Below are 22,169 nucleotides of genomic sequence, written 5' to 3'. Positions count from 1 at the left end.
TTGGCTTACCCTCGTTCCTATTTTTGGTACATGATTTCCCGTGCTGTCATTGCCTTGGCTTTTCATGCGCAGAGAGGGCTTCTTGGACTTTCATGCCCGGGGCTGGCATTGGAACATGGCATTGTTGATGATTGTGGTGCTGGGTGAAAGCAGCCATGGGGATTCTTCGCTGAGCGTGCACGGACCATCAACGCGCTTCAGCAGCAACGTCCAGTGATTCGCGGCTGGCCTTGTCAATTGAACGTGCCGAGACGTCAAACAACATCAACAGCTTAAACTCATCCTGCCTTGCCTTTGGACCTGGTTTTCAAAACAAAAGAACAAAACAAAAATCGATGCTCAAGCGGATTGGTTTTCTTCTGCATTTCGGTTCTCCAATCTTGGGACATTGACCTCGCTTGCATGACCAGACCTGTGAGGCTGCCATCGATTTAGGCTGCCCGACTGGGCGCAAAGACAGACCCGAGAAGGAAGCAACAGAGTCTTTGTGCCATGCAACAAATTGAGAGCCGACCATCGTCAATTTCATAAACTCCTTACCTTTCACACCATTTCATCATGGCCTACGAGGGCCGGGACCACGGCGACAAGGGCTTCGGCTTTGGTGGCGGCGGTGGAGGAGGAGGAGGAGGAGTTCATGATGGCCCTCCAAGGGCTCGAGGAAGACGTAAGTTCAACCAAGCTCTATAGCCGTGAATCTTCAACACCATGCCGCCGAGATGATGAGACCTGGACTCCCATCGCTTATGAAGCTGCACGCTCCGCGTAATTGGCCGCGGTCCTGGCCGGTCAATGCTTCGATGTTGTCACTGTCGACGAGCTCTTGCGAAGAACTGCCCCTCGGCGGGCCGCTTTGCATCCTCAAGGCCTCCTCCAGACCGCTCGCTCATCACTCTTGACCTTCCCATGGGGCCTCTCCTCGACGTTGGTGGCGCCATGGATCAGGACACGACATCAAACGAGAGCGCGGAGCAGGAGACAGGCATGCTGACTGGTTCTGCTCCAGGTCCCGTCACCGACTATGGCGCCTCGATCGTCCACTGGATGCGGCGCCGCCAGCCGCGTTACAAAGGCTCCTACAGCGGCGAGGTCGAGAGGCCAAGCATTAGCTACATTGTCGACGTAAGCCTTTCCAGAGCCGCCGGCGCCGAGGCCAAAAGCGCTTGCTGACGGATTCGCCAGATGCTCCCTCCTCACGCGAGGACAACCAGCCCTGCAGACTCGGTGCCCTCGCGCCACCTCCACTCGTCGCTCAACAAGATCAAGCATCCCATCAACGTGGTGCGGTGGACGCCGGAGGGCCGGCGGCTGTTGACAGCGTCGAGCAGCGGAGAGTTCACCTTGTGGAACGGCACGGGCTTCAACTTCGAGACCATCATGCAGGCTCATGACTCGGCCATTCGCGCCCTGGCCTACTCCCACAGCGACGACTGGCTGGTCTCGGCGGACCACGACGGCATCATCAAGTACTGGCAGCCCAACTTCAACAACGTCGAGAGCATCCGGGGCCACTCGGATCCCGTGCGCGACCTGGCCTTCAGCCCCACCGACGTCAAGTTCGTCACGGCCTCGGACGACTCGACGTGCAAGATTTTCGACTTCGCCGCCGGCGCCGCCGAGACCACGCTGACGGGCCACGGCTGGGACGCCAAGAGCTGCGACTGGCACCCGACAAAGGGCTTGATCGTGTCGGGCTCCAAGGACCATCTGGTCAAGCTCTGGGACCCGCGCACCGGCCGGTGCCTGACGACGCTCCACGGCCACAAAAACACCATCACCAAGACCCTCTTCGAGAGGATCCGCGGGCAGTGCCTTGCCACATCCGCCCGCGACCAAACGGCGCGCGTCTTCGATCTCCGCATGATGCGCGACGTGCTGCTGCTGCGCGGCCACGAAAAGGACATTTCCACGCTGACCTGGCATCCCGTCCACCCCAACCTTCTCAGCACCGGCGGCTCCGACGGCTCGCTCTTCCACTACCTCCTCGACGAGCCCAACACGCCGCCAGGCCAGGGCCCGTCCGTCTCGCCCTACGACAGCCCCGACCCGGCCTCGGCGCCGGCCCAGATCATCTACCCGGCCCACAAAGTCCCTTACGCCCACGACTTCGCCATCTGGTCCCTCGACTGGCACCCGCTCGGCCACATCCTCGCGTCGGGCTCCAACGACCGCATCACGCGGTTCTGGGCCCGCGCCCGGCCCGGCGAGGCGGACCGCTTCAACGACCGCTACCACATCGGCGAAGCGGCCGCCGAAGCCCAGGGCACCTGGGACCGCCGCGGCCACCGCCACATGCGCCAGGTCGAGGAAGAGCAGGAGCTCCAGGACGAGATGGACGGCCTCGTCGACCAGAAGATGCCCATCCGCGGCCAGGCCCCCAGCGCCCCGGCCGCCGGCTTCGCGCCTCCGACCCTCCCCGGAATCCCTGGCTTGCCGGGCCTGCCGGGCCTCCCTGGCCTCCTCCCACCCCCGCTCCCCGGCACGGCTGCTTCTTCCGCCGCCGGCGCGCCAAGCACGAGCGCGGCGAACGCGGCCCCGATGCCGCCTGCCGGCCTTCCCTTCCCGCTGCCCCGGGCCTTGCCGCAGGCATCATTCCGCCGCCCCCGCCCGGGATCGATCCCAAGAACCCCCCGGACTTCGCCGCCATCGCGGAGATGATGAAGAAGGCCGGCCTTCCACCTCCGCCGCCGCCTCCAGGCCTGCTCCCGCCGGGCATGATCCCGCCCCCGCCGCCTCACCTGGTGGGCGGGCATCTGCCGGTGCCGCCGGTGCCGCCGGGTGGCGTTCCGCCCCCGCCTCCGCATCTGGCGGCCGCGCTGGCGGCCGCTGGCGTTGGAAAAGGCGATGGCGGGGCAGGCAGCGCAAGCGGGAGGAGAAGGGCGCCGTTGCCTAGCCAGGAGGAGGAGCTGAGGATGGAGCAGAGCAAAGGGCATTACACCAGGGCGAGATAGGAGGAAAAGGGGGGGAGAGGACGATGATGGGTTGGTGAGTGGAGGATCGGTAGGGAAAGAAGTCTAAACTTCAATGTTCGAGTAAAGGCTCTCGGGTAGGGGAGTGGGGGAGAGTGTGCGCGTAGATGCAAGGGACGACTAGAGGCGGTCAGGTTTCGCCTCGGCCATCCGGATGGGTTAATAATATACGGGCAGACAAATATTATCTCTTGTGAGACCACTGCCAACCACCTTTTCTATCTTGCTGGTTTGCCCCATGTCACCGCCCGCTAGGCGTCCTCTTGCGCCTCTTCCCTCTCCGCCGACGCCCGCTCCCACATTTCAAACTGGTACTCGGCCCCGGCCTCCTTCTGCGCGCCGCGGGGCACCTCCTCGCCTACCCAGGCGTCCATCTCGTCTTGGGCGCATCGCCGCCACCGGCTTGCCGGGTTCTCCTCTTTCTTCTTCTCCTCCTCCTCCTCGGAAAGCCGCAGCGGGAAGAAGGTATCGCACGCAAACTCGCTCCTGACCCTCGTCAGCAGCACCCGGCGCGCCTCGCTCCGGGCCAGCGCGGCGCGGTAGATCTCGCCGCCGCCAATGACAAAGACCCGGCCCAGCTGGCGGCGCTCCTGGAGGGCGGCGAGACGGTGGAGGGCGTCTTCTATGGAGGAGGCGACGAGGACGTTGCTGCTGCTGTTGTTGCTGTTGTTGTTATTTGTTGGCGTCGTCGTCGTCGCTGCCGCGGCGGTCCAGGACCGCGAGATCACCACGTTGAGTCGGCCCGGCAGGGGGCGGAAGCGCTCGGGGATGCTCTCCCAGGTTTTGCGGCCCATGATGACGGCGTTTTGCCCTGGAGGAGGCGGGGATGGGGATGAGGCGGCGTCCCCGGCGGAGGATCCCGTCGTGCCGGTGGGAGGGTCGCTGGCCGGTGCCGGTGCAGGCGCAGGCGCAGGCGCGGGCGCGGCAAGATGAGGGGGTAACCTCTTTGTCACGCGCGCAAAGTAGGCCATCTCGCGACGCAGACCTGTCCACGGCAGGGTGCCGTTGAGGCCGATGCCCATCTGCTGGGTGGCGGCGACGATGAGGGTGAGCTCGGGGAAGGATGATGTTGCTGCGGCGCCGGCCATTTTTTTTTTTTTCTTCTTTTACTTTGCTTTTCCCTCTCCAACTTTTTGGTCTTTATTTCGGAGTGTCACTATGAGGGATGGAAAAGCGGCACAGCGTCCTTGCACGTCAAGCGAGGGCTGAAGCAGGATGTGCAATACCGCGTGTGAGTTGTCTGTCTGCCTTGAGCCTGAGAATCTGGAGTGATGATACGCAGTGCATTTTCAGGGTGGGGCACGTTGGAAGACGACGTAGCAGTAGCCTAGCACGAAGCAGAGCGGATTCCGGCGGATTGACACAGCTGTTCGACAACCAACACAACAGCCCCTCTGAAGAACGCAAAGGAAATCATGAGGACCTTTAGCCCGTGGCTGCTTGCTTGCTTGTCTTCTACGCTATAACGTACGACGTTCTTGGGTAAGAAGCCGAACCCCTTGTTTTCAAGAAAAGGGGTAAGAGGGACAAGGAAGGCGGCGCAACATGCTGGATCAAGATGATCATGGATAACTAGCTATTCCAAGGAAGGCGAGCCTTCGCTCGGTTTGGTGTGCCCCTGAGCCTACTGTGTACGCGGTAAGAAGATTGGCTTCACGTTACCAGCAGCCAAGCTAAAACAAACAAGAGATGCTGGGTTGGGTCATGCCGCGATCTAGAACCCAGAGTGGCGGGACGACCCAGGGCCAAGCAGCCAAGAACAAAAGGAGGGGGAAGAGCCGAGTCTCCAGCGGGTTCCTCGCCATGGGAATGCTAGATGGAAAAGCTGGAGAAGATCCAGGAACGTGACGAAAGCGGGAATATGGAAATCCCTGTTCGTTCACGTTCACCATCCGACTCGGACGCGCCTGGGGAAACACTGCCGAGGTTCCTCTCGAGCAATCACGAAAACAGCAAGTTTGCCGGATACGTATATACGTGCCATGTTGTTGTTGTTGAAGAAGAAGAAGAAATGGTCATTTGATTGGATATCGTCATTGATGGCATCAGCCAACCCCCAACCCCAACGTTGAAGGACGCGTCGTCCTGTGTTTGATTTTCTCCCCCCTAACCCACCTCAACCAGTTCCACGAGGCAGGTAGTTCGTCTTTGTATGTACTGGTAACAGTACTGTACGCTTCAGGGCGGGAAGAGGGGGCGGGGGGGAATACGCAACACTGTCTCACAACCAGGGCACCTCTCGCCTTCGAGCGCCCGCCCCGCCTCCACCCCCTCCCCCCCCCCCCCTGACTTGGACTTGGGCTCTTAGCAGCAACAAGCACCGTCGTCTCATCTCGGATGCCTCGGCGATGACGTGCCCTCTGTGCCTGGCACAGCCCTCATTCCTCATCATCCTCAACTCAACCGGCAAAAAAAGCTTGGTTCTCTGCCTTGGTTTCCGCCAAGTTTGCCAAGCGGGCAAAAACGTCAGACAAGCCCATGACCCTGTCGCTCCCCCGGATGCCCAGAGCGGACCGTTTCTCCCTCCATATTCCACGTGCTGCCCGCTTGCGTTGTATCGTTTCTTGTCCCGGCTTGACTCGCAGCAACCCGCCCGCCCGCACAAACCCGTCTTGGCCTGCGTGTCCAAGAACCTTCTGGTCTTGATGATGAACGGCATGGGACCTGTGCCGCCTTTCTCCGCTGCCTTGGCACTCTTTTTTCCCGCGAGCAAATGCAGAAGGGGAGGGGAGGCTCCGAGGAGGGGGGCTGTGTTGACCCAGCGAGACGGTAACAGTTAATTGGCAGGAGGCCAAACGGAGGTCGGCCGACGGCTGGGCGCCAAGCGCTTGGCACGCGGAGGTTGATCTCTTGTTTTCTCTTGGCTTGGGGATTGCTGTGTAGTTACAGACTTGGCATCGAGAAATCGAAATGCGACACCTCGGCGCTCGACGCGACAGAGGGGATTCTTCGTCACATGCCACATTGTCGCAACACAACGGGGCTCTGTGTCACTCCACGAGCAAGTCCTCGGCCTGTGTGAGACCAAGACGGCGGGGCCCGATTCGGACGCCGGAGGAGAAAGCACGAAAGAAACGGAAACGGACCCTTTGTCCCCTCCCCTCATCGCCATGCCTCTCCATACCCTGGCCTCGGTGGGCCGCCCCCTGGTCTCTTGGTCACACGCGTTGCCCAGAAATGCCCAGGCCGCCCCTCGGGTGCGTCTTCTGCCGTCTAGGGCCAGGGTCACCATGAGTCCTGCCAAGAGATGCCGAGGCTGGGCACGTCTTGGCGATCCTTGGCACATGCCGGCGACCAAATGGCCGCTCATGCCGCAACCAGCAAGCCCGCCCCATGCGGCGCGGCGAGCTGCCGCAAAGCCCGGGGGTGGTGGAGGCTGGCTGCCACGGGCGAGGGCGACAGGCTGTGGAAATGAGGTCCATAGAGGCCGACGGAAGGCCCGCAGCAGGGTCCAGTGGCGGACTTCCCACGTTGCCCCCCTCCCCTCCCTCGCCGGACCCCGGGCCCTCAGATGAAGGCGCCCCACGGCACGCCACGGCCAATGGGACGCGCTTGGTGCTTGGGGCCCAGACTGCCAAGCACCCGCCAAGCACCCGCCAAGAGGATGCCAAGGGAAGGCCAAGGTGGCGCCAAGGTGGTGCCAAGGCTTCGCCAAGGTCTCCGTCAATGTTGCTGCCATGAGGTGCGAGCGGCGGAATAAAGACAGAACGGCCCGCCGTTCTGCTCGAGGGGCTGCGGATCTGGTCCTCCCCCTTTTGCATCACCTGCGTCGCTGCGCGCCAAAAGAGAAAAAAAATCGTCCTCAAAAGCCCACGTCGTGGACGCGCAACGCCCTCCCGTCGGTCCTCGTCTGCTTTGCTGCAGTCCGTTTTGTTTTTCTCTTTTCTTCGACCGTCCTTGGCACTCCCGTTTTTTGCGCCGAGCGCTGCACCGTCCGAGCCTCCCAAGAGCTCTTGGCCTTGGCACCCCTTCCGCAAGGAGCCATTCAAACTCTGGGCGAAGTCTTGGGAGAAGACCGCGAAAAGTGGGGGACCCTAGGGTTTTTGTTTGGTCAGCCACCCTTACCACCCACCAGCCACAAAGCCCACCACCACGTGATTTCTACGTGATTGTGGCGTCGGGGAAAACTCCGAAGTTTTTCCGACTTTCACCCATCTCGACCCCCCGCTCTAAGCTTGGCGTGCAACCCCGAACCACATTCCCCCATCATGTCGGAGCTGTCACCGAACGCCGGCCAAGCCTCGACTCCGGCGCTGGCCACGCCGAACCAAGACAACGCCGCCGCCGGAAACAATGCCGGCATCAACAACGCCAACAACACCGCCGCCGCCACCACCACCACCACCACCAACAACAACAACAACAACAGCAACAACACCGCCGCCCAGGCTGCCCCGCAGCAGGCCCAGCAGCAGGTCCAACAGCAGCAGGCCCAACAGCAGCAGCAGCAGCAACAGCAGCAGCAACAGCAGCAACAGCAACAGGGCCAAGCAGCCGCCATCGGCGCGTCGGCTTCCCCCGTCCCCGCCTCGACCGACACCACGCCGGCTCCGTCGACCAGCGCTCCTGGCAGCACGTCGAGCGCCGGCCAGGATGAAAGCCTGATCTGCCGCTGGGAGGAGTGCCGCGAATCTTTCACCTCGGCCGAGGCCCTCTACGTAAGTGATCTGGCCATCGAGCCGAAACCCGGGCTGCGCACGCTGACCCACGTCCTCAGGAGCATCTTTGCGAGCGGCACGTTGGTCGCAAGAGCACCAACAACCTCCAGCTCACCTGCCAGTGGAACAACTGCCGGACCACGACCGTCAAGCGCGACCACATCACGTCGCACATCCGCGTCCACGTCCCGCTCAAGCCTCACAAGTGCGACAACTGCGGCAAGTCCTTCAAGCGTCCTCAGGATCTCAAGAAGCACATCAAGACCCATGCCGACGACCCGAATGCGATCGCGGCCCGCGCCCACCACGATCCCCAGGCCAGCGGTCTCTACCGCCCGCCGCCTGGCCCGAGGGGTAAGTCCTCATTTCTTCCTCGGCCATTCGAGGATCTCGAGGCGCTACTAACACGCACAACCGCCGCAGCCCCCACCGGCTTCTACGATCCCAACGCCCAGATGCGCGGGGCCGGCGCCGCCTTCCATCAGGGCCCGGCCGGCTACTACGCCGCCCCTCAGCCGCAGCCCGCGTACGCCCCCATGTACTACCAGCAGCAGCAGCCCCCGATGGGCGGCCCGCGCCCCGACTACATGGGAAACCAGGCGGCTGGTGGTGCCACCTTCGCCACCGACCGCCGGCGTGACATGGAGAGCCTCAACGAGTGGTTCGGCAACGTGAAGCGCTCCCAGATCGACCCCCGCTCCTACTCCCAGATCGGCCGCTCGCTGATGCCCATTCACTCGGCCGTCAGCTTCCACGCCGGCGGCGGCCTGGCCACCGAGTACATGCCCCAGGCCCCGCACACGCTGGCCAGCGGCGGCGCCGGCCCGCTGACCCAGCACTACTCGCTGCCTCCCATGCCGAACCTGCGCACCAAGGAGGATCTGCAGCAGATCGACTACATGCTGGAGCAGATGCAGGAGACCATCTACGTCAACAGCACCGGCTCGCCCAAGACCCAGCACTACCCGCAGGTCGACATGCGCGGCTCGCCGACCGCCGCCTCGGCTCCCTACGGCCAGCGCCCCTCGGTCGACGGCGCCTACGCGGCCGCCGTCTCGGCGGCCCAGGTCATGTCGCCCATCAGCACCTCGACCCACTCCAACGGCGGCACCCCGGCCGTTACGCCGCCGTCGAGCGCCATGTCGTACACCTCGGGCGGCTCCCCCACCACCTCGTCCTCGGGCTTGTCTCCCACCTCGCGCCACAGCTCCACCTCGGTCTCGTACCCGACCCTGCCGAGCCGGCCCAACCTGCCCTTCCCGTCGTCCGCCGGCCTCGGCTCGTCCTTCGCCCACAGCGAGCGCCGTCTGTCGGGCGGCATGCTGCAGCGCGCCTCGGCGCCCGTCCCCGCCCCCGTTCGCCCCTCGGACGAGGACCGCTCTCCCACGCCCAAGGCTTCGGAGCACAACGCCGCCGCCGCCGTGGGCTCTCCCTCGGACGGCGGCTCCGAGGCGGGAAATGATACGGAGACCTACGACGACTGGGTGCAGAACATGCGCGTGATCGAGTACCTGCGCGGCTACGTGCGCCAGCGTCTCGAGCGCCAGGACTACGAGGAGCCCGTGTCTGCCGCGAGCAGCGAGAGCATCAACAACAACAACAGCAGCAGCAGCAGCAGCAGCAACAGTGGCAGTGCTGTGGACAACAGCCGTATCGATCCCATGCTGCATGCCGTTCAGGACCGCGGCGTTGGGCGCGATCGGGTCAACTATCCGTCGCTGCCGCCCCCGTAATCGACGGAGCACGAATGGGCGGGCCGGGGCTTTCTAGAAACGGTTGGAGGAGAGAGGTGTTTGGGCGTGGTAGGGGAATGGGTTGCTTTTCTGTAAATGATTTCTCTTTTGCTCAACCTGTTTGATGTCGATACCTGTACCTCCGGCTCTCATATAGCAGCAGGACGTTTTCCTATTTTCTTTTTCTCCGCTCTCAATGGGTTCTTCTCCTTTTCGTGTCCCGCCTGTTTCCCTTCCTTCATTTCCGCGTGCCTCTGGCCTCTGGCCCTTGGGCCCAGGGCCCCGGCGTTCTTCTTCCTGGGGGGAAACCGGCATCGCAGCGGAAGGGGTAGAACCTGGGTGCAGGCGAGGTGGCGTGATTCTTGCACGGCATGAAACGACACGGCGAGAGGGAAGGGATGAGCTGCCCTTGTCATGGCAGCTCCGGACATGTCTGTCTAGGCTTGGGGTTTTGATACGCGGCCGGTGTTTCGCCGCCCGGGTAGAGACCGCTGGGTATGGGTATGTGTCTCTCACTAGCATAGTTGTCCTTAAACGACGATATCCCAAATGATGATGATTTCAATGCGGTGTTTCCTCCCATCCACATCCATGGCGATGGGATTGCTGAGGCTCTCCGAGACGGCTCCAAAAAATACATGGACACGGTGGTGGTGGTGGTGGTGGTGGTGATGATGATGATGATGGCATAGTTGTCATTGACTCTAGAGGTTCAGTCGTGCGAGCATACTATGTCCCCGGTCCGGCAGCTTCGTTCCTCCTCGGGCATAACCGATCGTCGTTCATCTCCCTCAAACCAGCCTCTGTTTGCCCTTCGGTGCACGTTTCATGCCGCGTGTATCCTCCTCCCCGAGCTCCGAAGTCTAGAAAAAAAAAAAAAAAAAAAAAAAAGAAATGGCCGCCCTCCTTCTTCTTCGCCGAACCAGAGACATCGCATCATGCGACCTAGAATGCTACACCCGCTCACCAAGCGCCTCACTTCTCTTCCAGCCTCTCACAATCAAAACCCGCGCCAGATGGCGCCCGCCTTCTTCCCCTCCGCGCTCGCGCGACGACTCCCCGACAAGCTATCCCGGCGCGAGGAAGACGACGACGACAACGACGACGACTCCTCCTCGGCGGCCAAACGCCGGTTCATCTCCCTCACCCAGCGCATCTCGTCGGCGGCGGCGGCCCTCTCGACGCGATCCATCTCGTCCAGCTCGGCGAGCATGCCGTGGACGAGGGCGCGGCAGGCGGCAAGGATGCGGGCGAGCGGGGGGGGCTGGGCGGTCGCTGCGTCGGCTGCTGCGGCCGTCGACGACGCCGGCGGTAGCTCGGGCGGCGCGTCCCCCAGCGCCCCGAGCTCCCTCCGCCAGCCGTCCAGCCGCCGGGCCGTGACGGCGGCCTCGTCCCGCCAGGCCTGCGGAAGCGGGGGGAGGAAGAGCTCGTCGGGCCCGGCGCCCCGCGTCCCGCCGCCCTCGAGGACGTCTCCTCCCCTCCTCCGCGCCGTCACCACCCCCTCCACCGTCCGGGCCCACTGCTCGAACCCGGCCACCAGCCGCGCGTACTTGCCCCCGGGCTCGCCGACGAGCGCCCACAGCCCGGACACCACGCTGTCCAGCATGGCCACCTTCTCGTGGTCCAGCTCCCCGCCGCCGCCGCCCGCTTTCGGGTCCGCCAGCGCGCTCCACAACGCCCAGATCCCGCGCGTCTCCACCACCTGCGATTCCTCCTCGCAAACCTGCCCGTCCAGCTTCCTGGCGGCGCGGAACTTGGCCTCCAGCGCGGCGCGCGCGCTCGCGTCCCACTGGGCGCGGGCGATGCCGGCGCTGCGGTGCAGGAGGTGGAGCTGCAGGAGCTCGGTCTGCAGCCGGGCGGTGTCGGCGGGGAGGGCGACGCTGGCCGGGTGCTTGGAGGGGGAGGGAGAAGCGAGAAGCTGGGAGGCGAGCGCCTTGGGAGCGGGAGGCTTGAGAGGCGTGTAGGGTGGTGGTTGGTGGCTGCTCAGGGAGGATTTGGCGGGGGCTTCTCTCTCCCTCCTCCTGTCTCTGTCCCTGTCTCTGTCCCTCTCCCGATCTCTATCCTTCTCTCTGTCCCTGTCTCTGTCTCTATCCCTCTCCCTGTCTCGATCCCTGTCTCGATTCCTGTCCCTATCTCTATCTCTCTCTCTGTCTCTCTCCCGTTCTTTGTCCCTCTCTCGTTCTCTCTCTCTCTCCCGTTCTCTGTCCCTGTCTCTTTCCCTCTCCCTGTCCCTGACCTTCTCCCTGTCCCTGTCCCTTTCCCTGTCTCGTTCTCTGTCTCTATCCCTATCCCTTTCTCGATCTCTGTCTCTCTCCCGCTCCCGCTCCCGCTCCCGCTCCCTCTCCCTGTCCTTGTGATAGGATCTAGCTTGAACGGGGGATGGCGGTGCTCTGGAGGGAGTGGCCTGTGAGGAGATGCGGCGGTGTCCCGCCGTCGTCGCTGTCGTGATCTTTGTCGTCGTCGGGGTGATTGTCGGTGTCGCAGAACGAGGGGTGGATATGCTGGGGAGGCCGGCGATCGACACCGGGCGACGGCTGTGGCTGGACAGGGGCGGGCGGGAGCGTGCCGTCGTGGCCGTCGTGGTGGTGGTCGCCGTGGTGGATGAGCTGGCCGTAGAGGACTGGGACGGCGGGCGCAAGGTCGTCGCCGAGGAGAGGCCCGTGACGGACGACTTGGCGCGGAGATGGCGCGCCTTTGCCGCGGCGGCCACGGGAGTCGAGGATCTGTCCGTCTCTCGTGAGATGGTGCGACGGGACGAAGGGATCCCGGAGGAGGCCGTGGGTCGTGGTGTCGCCGTTGCCGGGGCGGGGGTGCCCGGCGTAGCCGTGCGGGATGAGCCGGTCGGGTGACGGAGGGACGAGGCGCGGGTGAGACGTGGCTGAGCAGCGGCGTCGGCGGCGGCGGCGGCCGAGGAGCTCTCTTTGGCATCGCGCGGTTTGGTCGCCGAGGCGGTTGAGTTGCGCGAGAAGACTCCTAACAGCGAACGGCCGGGGGTGCCATTGGATGGCTCGGCTGCGCTGACTGTAGCGCTCCTCGTATGACGAACTGGAGTGGTGCTAGAACCGGTACGGCTCTTGGTGGAGGGAGCGGACAGCCTGGACGGAGAAGCATTGCGGCGGTCTCGGGTGATCGGGGTTTCGGGCTTTGTCGAGGGCGTTCGCAGCGAGCGAGAGCGCGGCAGTGCGCTGCTTGGTGTCGCCGACGGCATTGAGTCGATGGTGCGTCGACTCGGTCAGGTCGGGTCGGTTGGCGATGTGTTGCAGTGGGTTGAACGAAGTTGGGAAGCATTGGACTCGGCTGCCGTCGCCGAGTCGCATTGTTTTGGGGCTGACACCGCCAAACGACCCCGGTAACCAAACATAACAGGGCGCTCTTGGCCCCAGCTGACGACCCAAACACATGCTGCCAGCAGTTTCAAAAAATGGAGACGGCCATGCCGAATGACACGGGATCCTCGATTGTTGCATTTGTAAGTGAGCCTCACCGTCGCAGACCCGTCCTTATGCACATTGGACCAATCCCCCATAAATACTGCGTACAGCTTGTTCCATCCAAAACACCAACATCCAATCAAGGGTATCCATCACCAGATCAACACCGTTTCCTCCTCCAAGAGGGTTGCGTCAGCCCTTTCGCTGGTTTCTGATCTTCCTACATGGCAAGGCGGAAATCCCCACCAGTAGGTATTCCCAAACGATCCCCATCCAAGAGGTGACATCAAGACGAGACCCTTCCTTTCGCGCATTCATCCAGAAAATATGTAGATAGCCCATAGCTCGGCGCTCTCGCCGTCAGCATCATCATATCAGGACCATAGCCCTCCAGTCCTTCGTTACCCGCCCTGCCCTTGGCTCTCCTTTCCAAGGGAGCAAGAAAATGGAAACCAAAACCAGGAAAATATAAAACATCGAAAAAAGAAAGGGACCAAGAAGGCCAAAGCTATACGTCCCCTCAATCCCTCGACCCCTCTGCCCTTAACCTCCCCCCCCCCCCCCCCCCATCACTACCTACTTGACCCAGCGTCTTTGACGGCCGCCCCCGCCGCCTTCCCCGCCCCAACCTCTTTGAGCAGTCCGTCCAAGTCCCCCCTCAGCTCCTTCAACCTCCCAGCGCACTCGCTGCAAACCGCCAGACTGCACGCGCTGCAAACCCACGCACCGCCAACGCGGTCCGCAAACCCGCACGTGGCGCAGCCGCGGGGGTTGACACGCTGCGGGTTGTTGGGCGTCATAATCCTGTGGCGGGTGAGGCAGCGGCGGTGGCGGTCTGTAATCGGCGGAGGTGGGAGCGGAGGGTAGGAGGGGAGGCCGTCGAGCGACGTCATTGGAGCACCTGCGCCAGGGCGAGGATTGGGCATAGTAGTAGTGGCGGACCAGCCACGAGGGAAGAGAGCTGCACCGGGGTTGTCGGTGAGCTCGGGCTCTTCAGAGCCCGCGGCCGGCTCAGGCGTGGTGGCAGCTGTAGGGGGTGTGGTGGCAGCGGAGGACCGCGTGGTAGTAACAACGGATTCCCCCGAGCTCGGGTTCCCGGGCAGCGAGTCCCGGTGGAGAGACGACTGGTCGACGGGGTTGCTGGTGGGGGAACCGGAGCTGGGCTGAGGATCCTTGAGGGCACCGCCGACGGCGTCCTGTTGGTTCTGCTGGCTTGTCGTGTTCGGCGGCGGGGGAGGAACGTACGCCCGGTATTGCTTTTGCGTCGGGCCTGCAGCTTGGCTATTGTTGTTGGCGGTGGCGTCGGGAGCTGGTGAGTAGGCGCGATACTGCCCAGGATATCCGCCGGTTAGGCTCTGAGCCGGGCCTTGGCTGGCGGGGGAGACTTGCGACGGCCGGGGTGCTGGCTGTTGCGGCTGTTGTTGCTGCTGTTGCTGCTGCTGCTGCTGCTGCTGCTGCTCAGCCTTGCGAGGCTCTGCGAGGGGTTGCGATGGACGGGGCCCATCATTCGACCCGGGCACTGGCTGCGAATCGCCCTGAGAGGGCGGGTTTGGGCTTCGCCCCGGCCGCGGGGATGTGGGCAAGCCCATCGGGCTCCGTACGCCCGGCCCTGTGCTGATGGGGGCGAGGTTCTGGGCCGTCTTGATGGGCGCCAGGTGACCCGCGGGAGTGATAGACGCCAAACCGGGAGTGGGATTGCCGCCGATCGGGCTCGGGGCCGCGACGGCCGGTGCCGGACTCTCAGCCGGGTTGCTCATGATGTTCTGCGGCTGTCCGCTAGAAACTCCGACAGGCTTTCTCTCGAGAGTCTTCGGGTTTCCGGCCTGTTCTGATGATGCTGTAGATATTGGCGACACCGTTGCCTCTTGCTTCTTCGTGGAGTCCTCAGGGGTCGGAGCTCGCCTCGCCGAGAGTGGAGACACGGCGGGTGGCGGCACCGGTGCCGGGGCCGGCAACGGAGCAACCGCTGGAGAAACAACGGCTGACGGCGCGGCCTCTGCCCTGGCTTGGAGGCCCTTGTTATTCGCCGCTTCTGGCTTTTCCTTCATCTTGGACGCCTCGTGACCCATAACGGCGTCTTCTGCCGGCGCTTTCAGCTCGGCTGGTGTTGCTGATGCTAGGGCGGGTCGGATGTTTCTTCCAGGTAGGCCGACGCCCGGAGTGCGCGGTGCGGTTCTGGGGGTTACCGCGGTGTGTCCGGCGGATAATGACGCCGAGGCCGGGGGATTGATGCGTGGAGGGCGCGAGAGGCTGTCAGGCGCAAGACTGCTCGATTCGCTTTGCAATGTGTTCTGTGCTGACGCCGCGGTAGAGCCATGACTTGACGGCAACTTCAGGCTCGGAACTACCACGCTCTTGTCTGTTTTTGACACTCTGCGCTTCCAAAGCTCTTCATGCTGTTGGAGAGAAGGGTTTTTCGGGTGCCCTACCGAGGCCAGGGACGCCTGCTGTGAGACGGGTGCTGGAGACGGGGCTGATGGATCTGCTGGGCTCCGGGACGGGGGTATCCTCTGCGCATCTTTGAGCGGAGGCGGCGGCGGCGGCACGTCTTGAGCCTGCGCACTCTTTTGGCCGGATAACCACGTGGACGTGCCATTCGTGTAAGGCGTGGGCTGTGCGAGGCTCCCCTGAGCATTCGCATTCACGTTCGGTGACACAAGGGCGTAAGCGCTCCTGGAGCCCGTAGCATCCTTTGTTGGGTCCGGCTGCGACGAATGTGGCGAGTCAGGAAAGTTGTCAGAGTAGGCAGACAACAAGTCCGAGATAGATCCAACAGGCGAGGCCTCCGCGTCGGTGGCGGAGCGTGCCGGCGTAGCTGGCACCACCAGAGTCGGCGGGGGACTCACGGGGCCTGCAACGGGCCGTCGTGGGATGCTCATCAGCGACGAGCCGGCCGGCTTCGAGGCCGCAGTCGGCACCGGCGGCAGCGGCGAGTCCAGCGGTTTAGGTATCGTAGGCGTCGTCATGGTGGTCTTCGGAGGCGGAGGAGGGAGCGAGGCCTCTGGCTCTCGCCGAGGCAGCTCCTTGTTGAGATCGAGAGGCATCAGCGGCGAGGCATCAAGCTGCGACTCGAACTCAAAGGTCGGCAGGGTAGGGGGCGGCGGGAGGGCCTTGGAAAAGCGCGAGCGCCCTCCCGACTTGGGGGGCTTCAGCATGGTCAAGGCTGGCATCGTGAGTGCTGCCGGTTCCGGAAACCTAGACAAGGGATCGCTAGAGCGTGGGTCTCGCCGGTGGCAGCTCTGGCACGGCCGGCTGCGGTGCGGCGTTGGGAAGCCGGCAGAGGTCCTGTTCGTCGTTATCTCGTCTCGAGACCTGTGTCGCAGGCGCACACCCTATGTCGCACAACGACGGCCTTGATCGGCCAAATATCCCGGTTGGCCTTGGCTACCGGCTTCGCAGCGCCATGCAGCGGGACTGGCCCGCGTTTCAGTGGTGAGAATGCCGTCCGTGGATGCGCCGCACGGCGTGAGAGGTGAAGAAGGGGAGCAGGCCGAAGAGGTTCGGATGAAGCAGCAGGAGGATTCTAGGTGACAAAAAATGGATTCTTGATCCATGGACGAGGGCGCAAACCACATGCCGGGCCGACCAGGCGCCCGCCGGCTTATTTGGGGCACCCATCCATGGTGCGGCCGACAATGCCGCCCCTCTCCCCCAACCGGTGTCGAATTAAGCAACGGTTCCCAGTCCTAGGCCAAGTCTGGGCTGAAACGTCGAAGTGGTTGACGGGCAGCCAAGAGCCGACTTTAATGACAAGGGGCATCCCGTCAGACCAACCCCGTCAGCAGCTGAGGGCCGCCAGGGGCCGGCTCGGCGTGGGGAAGCGTGGTTCAGCGCGATTCCTCGGGTCTTCAATGGACGGGCCAGCTACTGCTATTTTGGGGAGGGGGAGGGAAGGTTGCTTTCCACCCAATCATCCCATGCACCGTGACGATGACGGGCCTCTCGCAGTTTGCGTTGCCAGGCGCTTGTGCTCATGGCTCGGATTTCGAGAAACGAGCGACGGAATGTTGCCCGTAGCTTCGTTGTCGTTGAGGCTGCAGCGTCCCAAGTCGTAACCATCTCAGAAGGCTAACCGTCGTTGATGCCCTACACAAGACACTAGCGGCCGGGGTCTGGGCTCGGCCTGCAGGAACCAAGATCTTGATCGCGAAGCCTTAGCGTCTTGTGGAAGAGATCTTCAGGGTTGAGACAGATTCGACAGGTTCCGGGGCAAGGATTGCTGATTCAGGAGATGGATGATAAGAAAAAGGGTTTCTTCTTGCTCTGTTTTTTTCCCCTTCCAGTCGTGGATGCCTCCCGCCCCATGCCCAAGCCAACTTCCTTCCATTCCTTCTGCTAGGCAGCCAGCGAGAAAAAAATATAACCATTTTCCCGCCCTTCCTTCCTTTCTTCCGTCCGTCCATCAATTGGCGCTTTCTGTCCCGTTCCAAGGTTGGACGGACCGTGATTGCCTCACCAATAAAAAACACCAACCGTGGGCGGGAAGATGCGAAATTGAAAGAAAAAAAAAAAAAAAAAAGAGAGAGATCCACCAGTCCACCCCTACTTCCGCTTTTTCAGTCGCTCATGAAGCACGAGGCACCCGCGATCGACAAGAACCCCCGCTGGTTCCGGGTTCCCTGATCACCCCCGATGCAACGCTGCAGCCCTCCGGACTTTGTGGACCTGCATCAACCCAACCCAAGCCCCCCCCCCCCCCTCCAAACTCAGAAGCAGTGAGATGGAGGCAGCCAAACAGGAGGGGTGCCATCTCCGAACCGCTCTCGCATCTCCGTTTGTGCAACAATGAAATTACCTATTGGGAACCTTCATTTTGTTCCTGAACACGGCATCTTCGGTACCTGCTATATACTAGTACCAAGTAATAGTTACTGCCCTGCCCTGCGAGATGCCCCGCGGCGTCTGCTTGGCTGTCGACCTGAGTGATGTGGGAAGTTTCCCAAGGCTAGGTCCTCCGGGGCAGGCTTCCGCGATCAAAGTCATTTTCCGAGCCAAACTTGCCGTTGTTCTTGGATGGGTTGGGAGTGGCTCATGACATGTTCCAAGGACCCATTGTGGCTTATTGCTGTGGTCCGAGATGGGCTTGGAAGCCTGGTAACGAAGAAAGGGGGCCGTGATCAGACTCGAAGGACCCGTCGTTACGTCATAGACCACCTCAACCTACCTACCTAGGTACCCGAGGAACGACCGAGATGATGTTTCGTCTTGGGCCAACCAGGCCATCTTGGAGCCTTGATACGGCCAGGCGTCATCCATCACCGGGTGCCTCTCGTGCAGCATGAGACACACAGAAAACATACAGTCAATGAAAGGAAAAGAACTTTGGCAAAAGGCAGGCTCGTCAAGCCGGGACCGCAGATTCGGCCGCTCTGCCTTAAAACGCTTATAGTAGCCTGTCTGTCTGTTTGACTGCCCGACTCTATCTCGCTCTCTCGCTCTCTCTCTCCCTCGCCCGCGCGCACGCAAACAACTCTAGCCTTCTTCTCCACGTCTACCTTAGAAAGGAACGCAGGCAATGAAAACAATGGGGGATATCGATAGTGCCACGCCCACGTACACGCGCGCGCACACACACGCACACACACACGCACACACACACGCACACACACATACACACACACCATAGTAAACGAATGCTCCTCATAAACGCATGTCAGAAGAGACTCTCCACGGATCCCATTGATCCCATCCATCATCATGACTCTCGTCGTCATGGTCATCATCCACGGCAAAGCAACGCAAAGAAAATCCATCCATCCATCCATCCATTCCATTTCATCCATCCATATCCATGCCGTGCTCTTCCCTTCCACCAACCAACCAACCAAGCAAACAAACTCACCTCAACCCCCACCTTGTCTTAACCCTTGACCTTCTCAAAGGTTAAAAGGCCTCCGCGGATACCCAACGCCCACGACGGCGTCATTGTCCACAAACCAGCTGCACCGCTCGCCCGTCCCCTCGTTGACCAGGGCGCAGGGCAGGCCGTCGCCGTCGGCGTCAAAGATGCGCTTCATGACCTCGGCCTTGCTGCCGCCCGTCGCCACAAAGGCGACGCGAACGGCGTGGTTGACGACGGGCAGGGTCAGGGTGACGCGGCGCGGGGGCGGCTTGGGCGAGTCCTCGATGGGCGCGACCCAGGCGGTGGTCTCGCGGAGCAGCTCGTGGCCGGGGAAGAGCGAGCACGTGTGGCCGTCCGGGCCGCAGCCGAGGAGCAGCAGGTCGAAGATGGGCAGGCGCACCGAGTCCCGCCCCGCGAAGCTCTTGACCAGCGCCTGCTCGTACCGGTCCGCCAGCTCCTGCGTGTCGTCCAGCACCTCGACGTCGATGGGGTGCACCGTGGGCTGGCCCGCCTCGGCGGGGAGCTTGTCGAGCAGCTCGGCCTTGAGCAGGCCGTAGTTGGAGTCCGGGTGGTCGAGGGGCACGGCGCGCTCGTCGGCGAAGAAGATCTCCCAGCGGTCCCACTTGACCGTGTCGGCCTCGGAGGCAGGCGGGGGCAGCAGCGCCTGGGCGAGCGTCTTGGGCAGCGACCCGCCCGACACGGCCACCTTGAAGACGCCGTGGCGCGCCAGGCCGGCTTCCTGGCAGTGGATCACGTAGGCGCGGAGGGCCGACGCGAGGTCGTTGACGGTGGGGAAGGCGTAGAGAGAAGGCTGCTTCGTCATGGTGGGCTGTGGCTGTGGCTGTGGCGGGGGATGTGAGGTTGGGTCGTTGGCGCGGGAAAGGCGACGAGTTGGGTCAATGGGTTTGCCGGTCTAAGCCTGCCGGTGCGTGACGGAGGTGCGATCAGAGGCCTGAACGCTCGGGTCAGTTAGGAAGATTGAGTGTGTGAGCTGGTGCGGCACCGCCGTATCTATCGATGGGCAAGGACACATGTGTTTGGCTTTGGATGTAACCAAATGGGCCCCCCAGCGAACGAAGAGTTGAAGAGTTGGCAGCCGGCCCTGGCTGAGGGGAAAGGCCTGAGGTTTGGAGGGGAAAAAAAAAAAGAGGGGGGGTACTTACGCTTTCTAGAGAGATGATGGTGGAAGAAGGGAATGGTTGGAGGGATTGGTCAAGCCTTGTTGGTTTTAACGGGAGCGTCTTTCAGATTTCTTGGAAGACGGCTGTTTGGCGGGGTGGACCGAGCATGATTGGAGGGGGTGGATGTGGAGGGGTAGGATCTGGAAGCTACACAGTACACAGTAAATTTCGTTGGAATCCCCTTGCTATGCAGTAGATGGCTAGTTATCGATAACGAGCAAGGCTGTGGGGGAGGCGGGGAAATCTTACGGTGTGCTTCGAGAAACGCCCTCTCTCCTCTCGGCTGCTTCCGCAGGAAAGAAACCCGTTGGAACGCCACCGATCCGCCGTTCTTATTTCCTTTTCTCTCTCTCGGTTTGTGTTGGACGTCATTCCCCTCCCATGCCCATGATGAGCATACGTACCTATGTGGAGACTCGAAACCGCTGTCTCGGGACCTTTCACCCAGGCATCAAAAAGACCAAAAAAGAAACAAACAGAATATGCGTCATGGCTGGCAAGGATCCACGTTCAGGCTCATGGCACCGAGATTGGTTCCAAGAGAAGATGGGGGCTTTGCGTTTTCCCCATTCTCATTCTCGAGAGAAGAAGAATCCCATGTTCTAGGCTGTACTGTGAATTAGCATGGCATTCCGTAAAGCAGTTCGGACGTTCCCCTCCGGCTCAAGTCATGAATGTGCCTTGCCACTCCTTTTACTATGGAACGAGACCGGATCGTCATGTCGGGTCCCATGTCGGGTCCCATGTTGAATCCTCTTCTGTAGGGGTCGAGATACCTTGGCCAATCATGACATTGCCCCCCCCCCCCCCCCCCCCAGGTCTAGGATACCTGAGGTTAGGTACCGGAGTAAGCCCAAGAAGTAGTCAACAGTACCCGCCGAGGGAACCAGAGTGGGGGTTTCGGTGGAGAGAGAGTGTGTCATCCAACAGCATCCGGGCGTCGAACCCTTCTACCTGTGTAAGGTACCCTATCCTTGCCCCCCCCCCCCCCCCCCCCTCCCCTCCCCTGAAGAAATCAACATCAACATTCGGTTCCTGTCGTGAGCCAGAGAGACAGAAGACAGCCCTGGACGCCAGTGGGTTGGTTTTGTGAGAGGCTCAGGGCAAATATGGCACAACCAAAATACCTCAGCGGCGATGCTGCCGCCATCAACGAGTTCCTTGACCGCTTTGATGTAAGTGCTGGACGCACCCCCGCGAGGGGCGCATCCCCCCCCCCCCTCCGACCTCACTGCAGCCATGCATCTAGATACATCGATCTACATGTATAGATATGTGTGCTCACCCGCTAACGTTTCCAGACGTTTCTCCTTGACTGCGATGGTGAGATACCGCTCACGTTCCCCTCCCCCCGATGGCCTCTTTCATCCTATCCGCCATGCTAACCTTGGCCCAGGCGTTATATGGTCCGGCGACCACGTCTTTGAGGGGGTTGTCGATACCCTGCAGCTCCTCCGGTCGCGAGGTGAGAGCACCGAAGCCTGTTCTCAACGCACCCCATGCTGATGATCCCTCTCCCCACCTTCAGGGAAGCAAGTCATCTTCGTGACCAACAACTCCACCAAGTCCCGCGAGCAGTACCTCACCAAGTTCACCAAGCTCGGCATCCCCGCCGCCGCCGACGAGATCTTTGGCTCCGCCTACTCCTCCGCCATCTACATCTCCCGCATCCTCCGCCTCCCGCCCGGGCGCGACAAGGTTTTTGTTCTCGGCGAGTCGGGCATCGAGAACGAGCTCCGCGCCGAGGGCGTCCGCTTCGTCGGCGGCACCGACCCGTCCTTCCTGCGCAACATGACGCCCGAGGACTTTAGAGGCATCGCCGACGGCTCGCTGCTCGACCCGGAGGTCGGCTGCGTGCTGGCCGGCCTCGACATGCACATCAACTACCTCAAGCTGTCGCACGCGCTGCACTACCTGCACCGCGGGGCCGTGTTCCTCGCCACCAACACCGACTCCACGTTCCCCTCCAACAGCAGCCTGTTCCCGGGAGCCGGGTCCATCGGCACGGCGCCCCTGGCCTACATGTCCGGGAAGCGGCCGCTGCCGCTCGGCAAGCCCAGCCAGGCCATGCTGGACGCCGTCGAGGGCCGGTTCCGCCTCGATCGCTCGCGCACCTGCATGGTGGGCGACCGGCTCAACACGGACATCCAGTTCGGCGTCGAAGGCGGGCTCGGGGGGACCCTGCTCGTGCTGACGGGGGTGTGCAAGCCCGGCGACTGGGAGAAGGAGGATGCGCCCGCCGTGCCGGGCTTCTATGTCGACAAGCTGAGCGATCTGCTGGCGGCGGGCTCCTCGTCCTCCGAGTAACGAGATTCCAACCCGTACGGTAATGCATAGACAAGGGGCAACTGGGTG

The 22,169-nt window shown here is 62.2% G+C and overlaps 7 protein-coding genes across 7 annotated transcripts; 3 read left to right on the top strand and 4 right to left on the bottom strand.

Moving 5' to 3' along the window:
• Positions 1–558: 558 nt before the first annotated feature.
• VTJ83DRAFT_1123 (uncharacterized protein) lies at positions 559–2,658 on the top strand (the record flags this gene model as incomplete). The annotated part of the gene is made up of 3 exons (XM_071007248.1): positions 559–667; positions 1,007–1,122; positions 1,183–2,658. 3 exons carry the CDS (start codon positions 559–561, stop codon positions 2,656–2,658), a joined length of 1,701 nt encoding a protein of 566 aa, XP_070870476.1.
• A 562-nt stretch (positions 2,659–3,220) lies between these two features.
• Positions 3,221–4,057, bottom strand: VTJ83DRAFT_1122 (uncharacterized protein; the record flags this gene model as incomplete). Its single annotated transcript, XM_071007247.1, has 1 exon — positions 3,221–4,057. One exon carries the CDS (start codon positions 4,055–4,057, stop codon positions 3,221–3,223), a length of 837 nt encoding a protein of 278 aa, XP_070870475.1.
• A 3,120-nt stretch (positions 4,058–7,177) lies between these two features.
• Positions 7,178–9,360, top strand: VTJ83DRAFT_1121 (uncharacterized protein; the record flags this gene model as incomplete). Its single annotated transcript, XM_071007246.1, has 3 exons — positions 7,178–7,627; positions 7,687–7,981; positions 8,051–9,360. The coding sequence occupies 3 exons, from the start codon at positions 7,178–7,180 to the stop codon at positions 9,358–9,360; spliced, it is 2,055 nt and encodes a 684-aa protein (XP_070870474.1).
• A 1,000-nt stretch (positions 9,361–10,360) lies between these two features.
• VTJ83DRAFT_1120 (uncharacterized protein) lies at positions 10,361–12,568 on the bottom strand (the record flags this gene model as incomplete). The annotated part of the gene is made up of 1 exon (XM_071007245.1): positions 10,361–12,568. The coding sequence occupies one exon, from the start codon at positions 12,566–12,568 to the stop codon at positions 10,361–10,363; it is 2,208 nt and encodes a 735-aa protein (XP_070870473.1).
• Positions 12,569–13,363: 795 nt separating this feature from the next.
• On the bottom strand, positions 13,364–15,961 carry VTJ83DRAFT_1119 (uncharacterized protein; the record flags this gene model as incomplete). Its single annotated transcript, XM_071007243.1, has 1 exon — positions 13,364–15,961. One exon carries the CDS (start codon positions 15,959–15,961, stop codon positions 13,364–13,366), a length of 2,598 nt encoding a protein of 865 aa, XP_070870472.1.
• A 2,706-nt stretch (positions 15,962–18,667) lies between these two features.
• On the bottom strand, positions 18,668–19,456 carry VTJ83DRAFT_1118 (uncharacterized protein; the record flags this gene model as incomplete). Its single annotated transcript, XM_071007242.1, has 1 exon — positions 18,668–19,456. One exon carries the CDS (start codon positions 19,454–19,456, stop codon positions 18,668–18,670), a length of 789 nt encoding a protein of 262 aa, XP_070870471.1.
• A 1,467-nt stretch (positions 19,457–20,923) lies between these two features.
• Positions 20,924–22,121, top strand: VTJ83DRAFT_1117 (uncharacterized protein; the record flags this gene model as incomplete). Its single annotated transcript, XM_071007241.1, has 4 exons — positions 20,924–20,989; positions 21,116–21,137; positions 21,211–21,279; positions 21,343–22,121. 4 exons carry the CDS (start codon positions 20,924–20,926, stop codon positions 22,119–22,121), a joined length of 936 nt encoding a protein of 311 aa, XP_070870470.1.
• Between the last annotated feature and the right edge of the window lie 48 nt (positions 22,122–22,169).

This window comes from Remersonia thermophila, chromosome 1 (assembly GCF_042764415.1).
Source record: "Remersonia thermophila strain ATCC 22073 chromosome 1, whole genome shotgun sequence".
NCBI classification, from domain to species: domain Eukaryota; kingdom Fungi; phylum Ascomycota; class Sordariomycetes; order Sordariales; family Chaetomiaceae; genus Remersonia; species Remersonia thermophila.
This window is presented reverse-complemented; position numbering and strand designations above follow the sequence as displayed.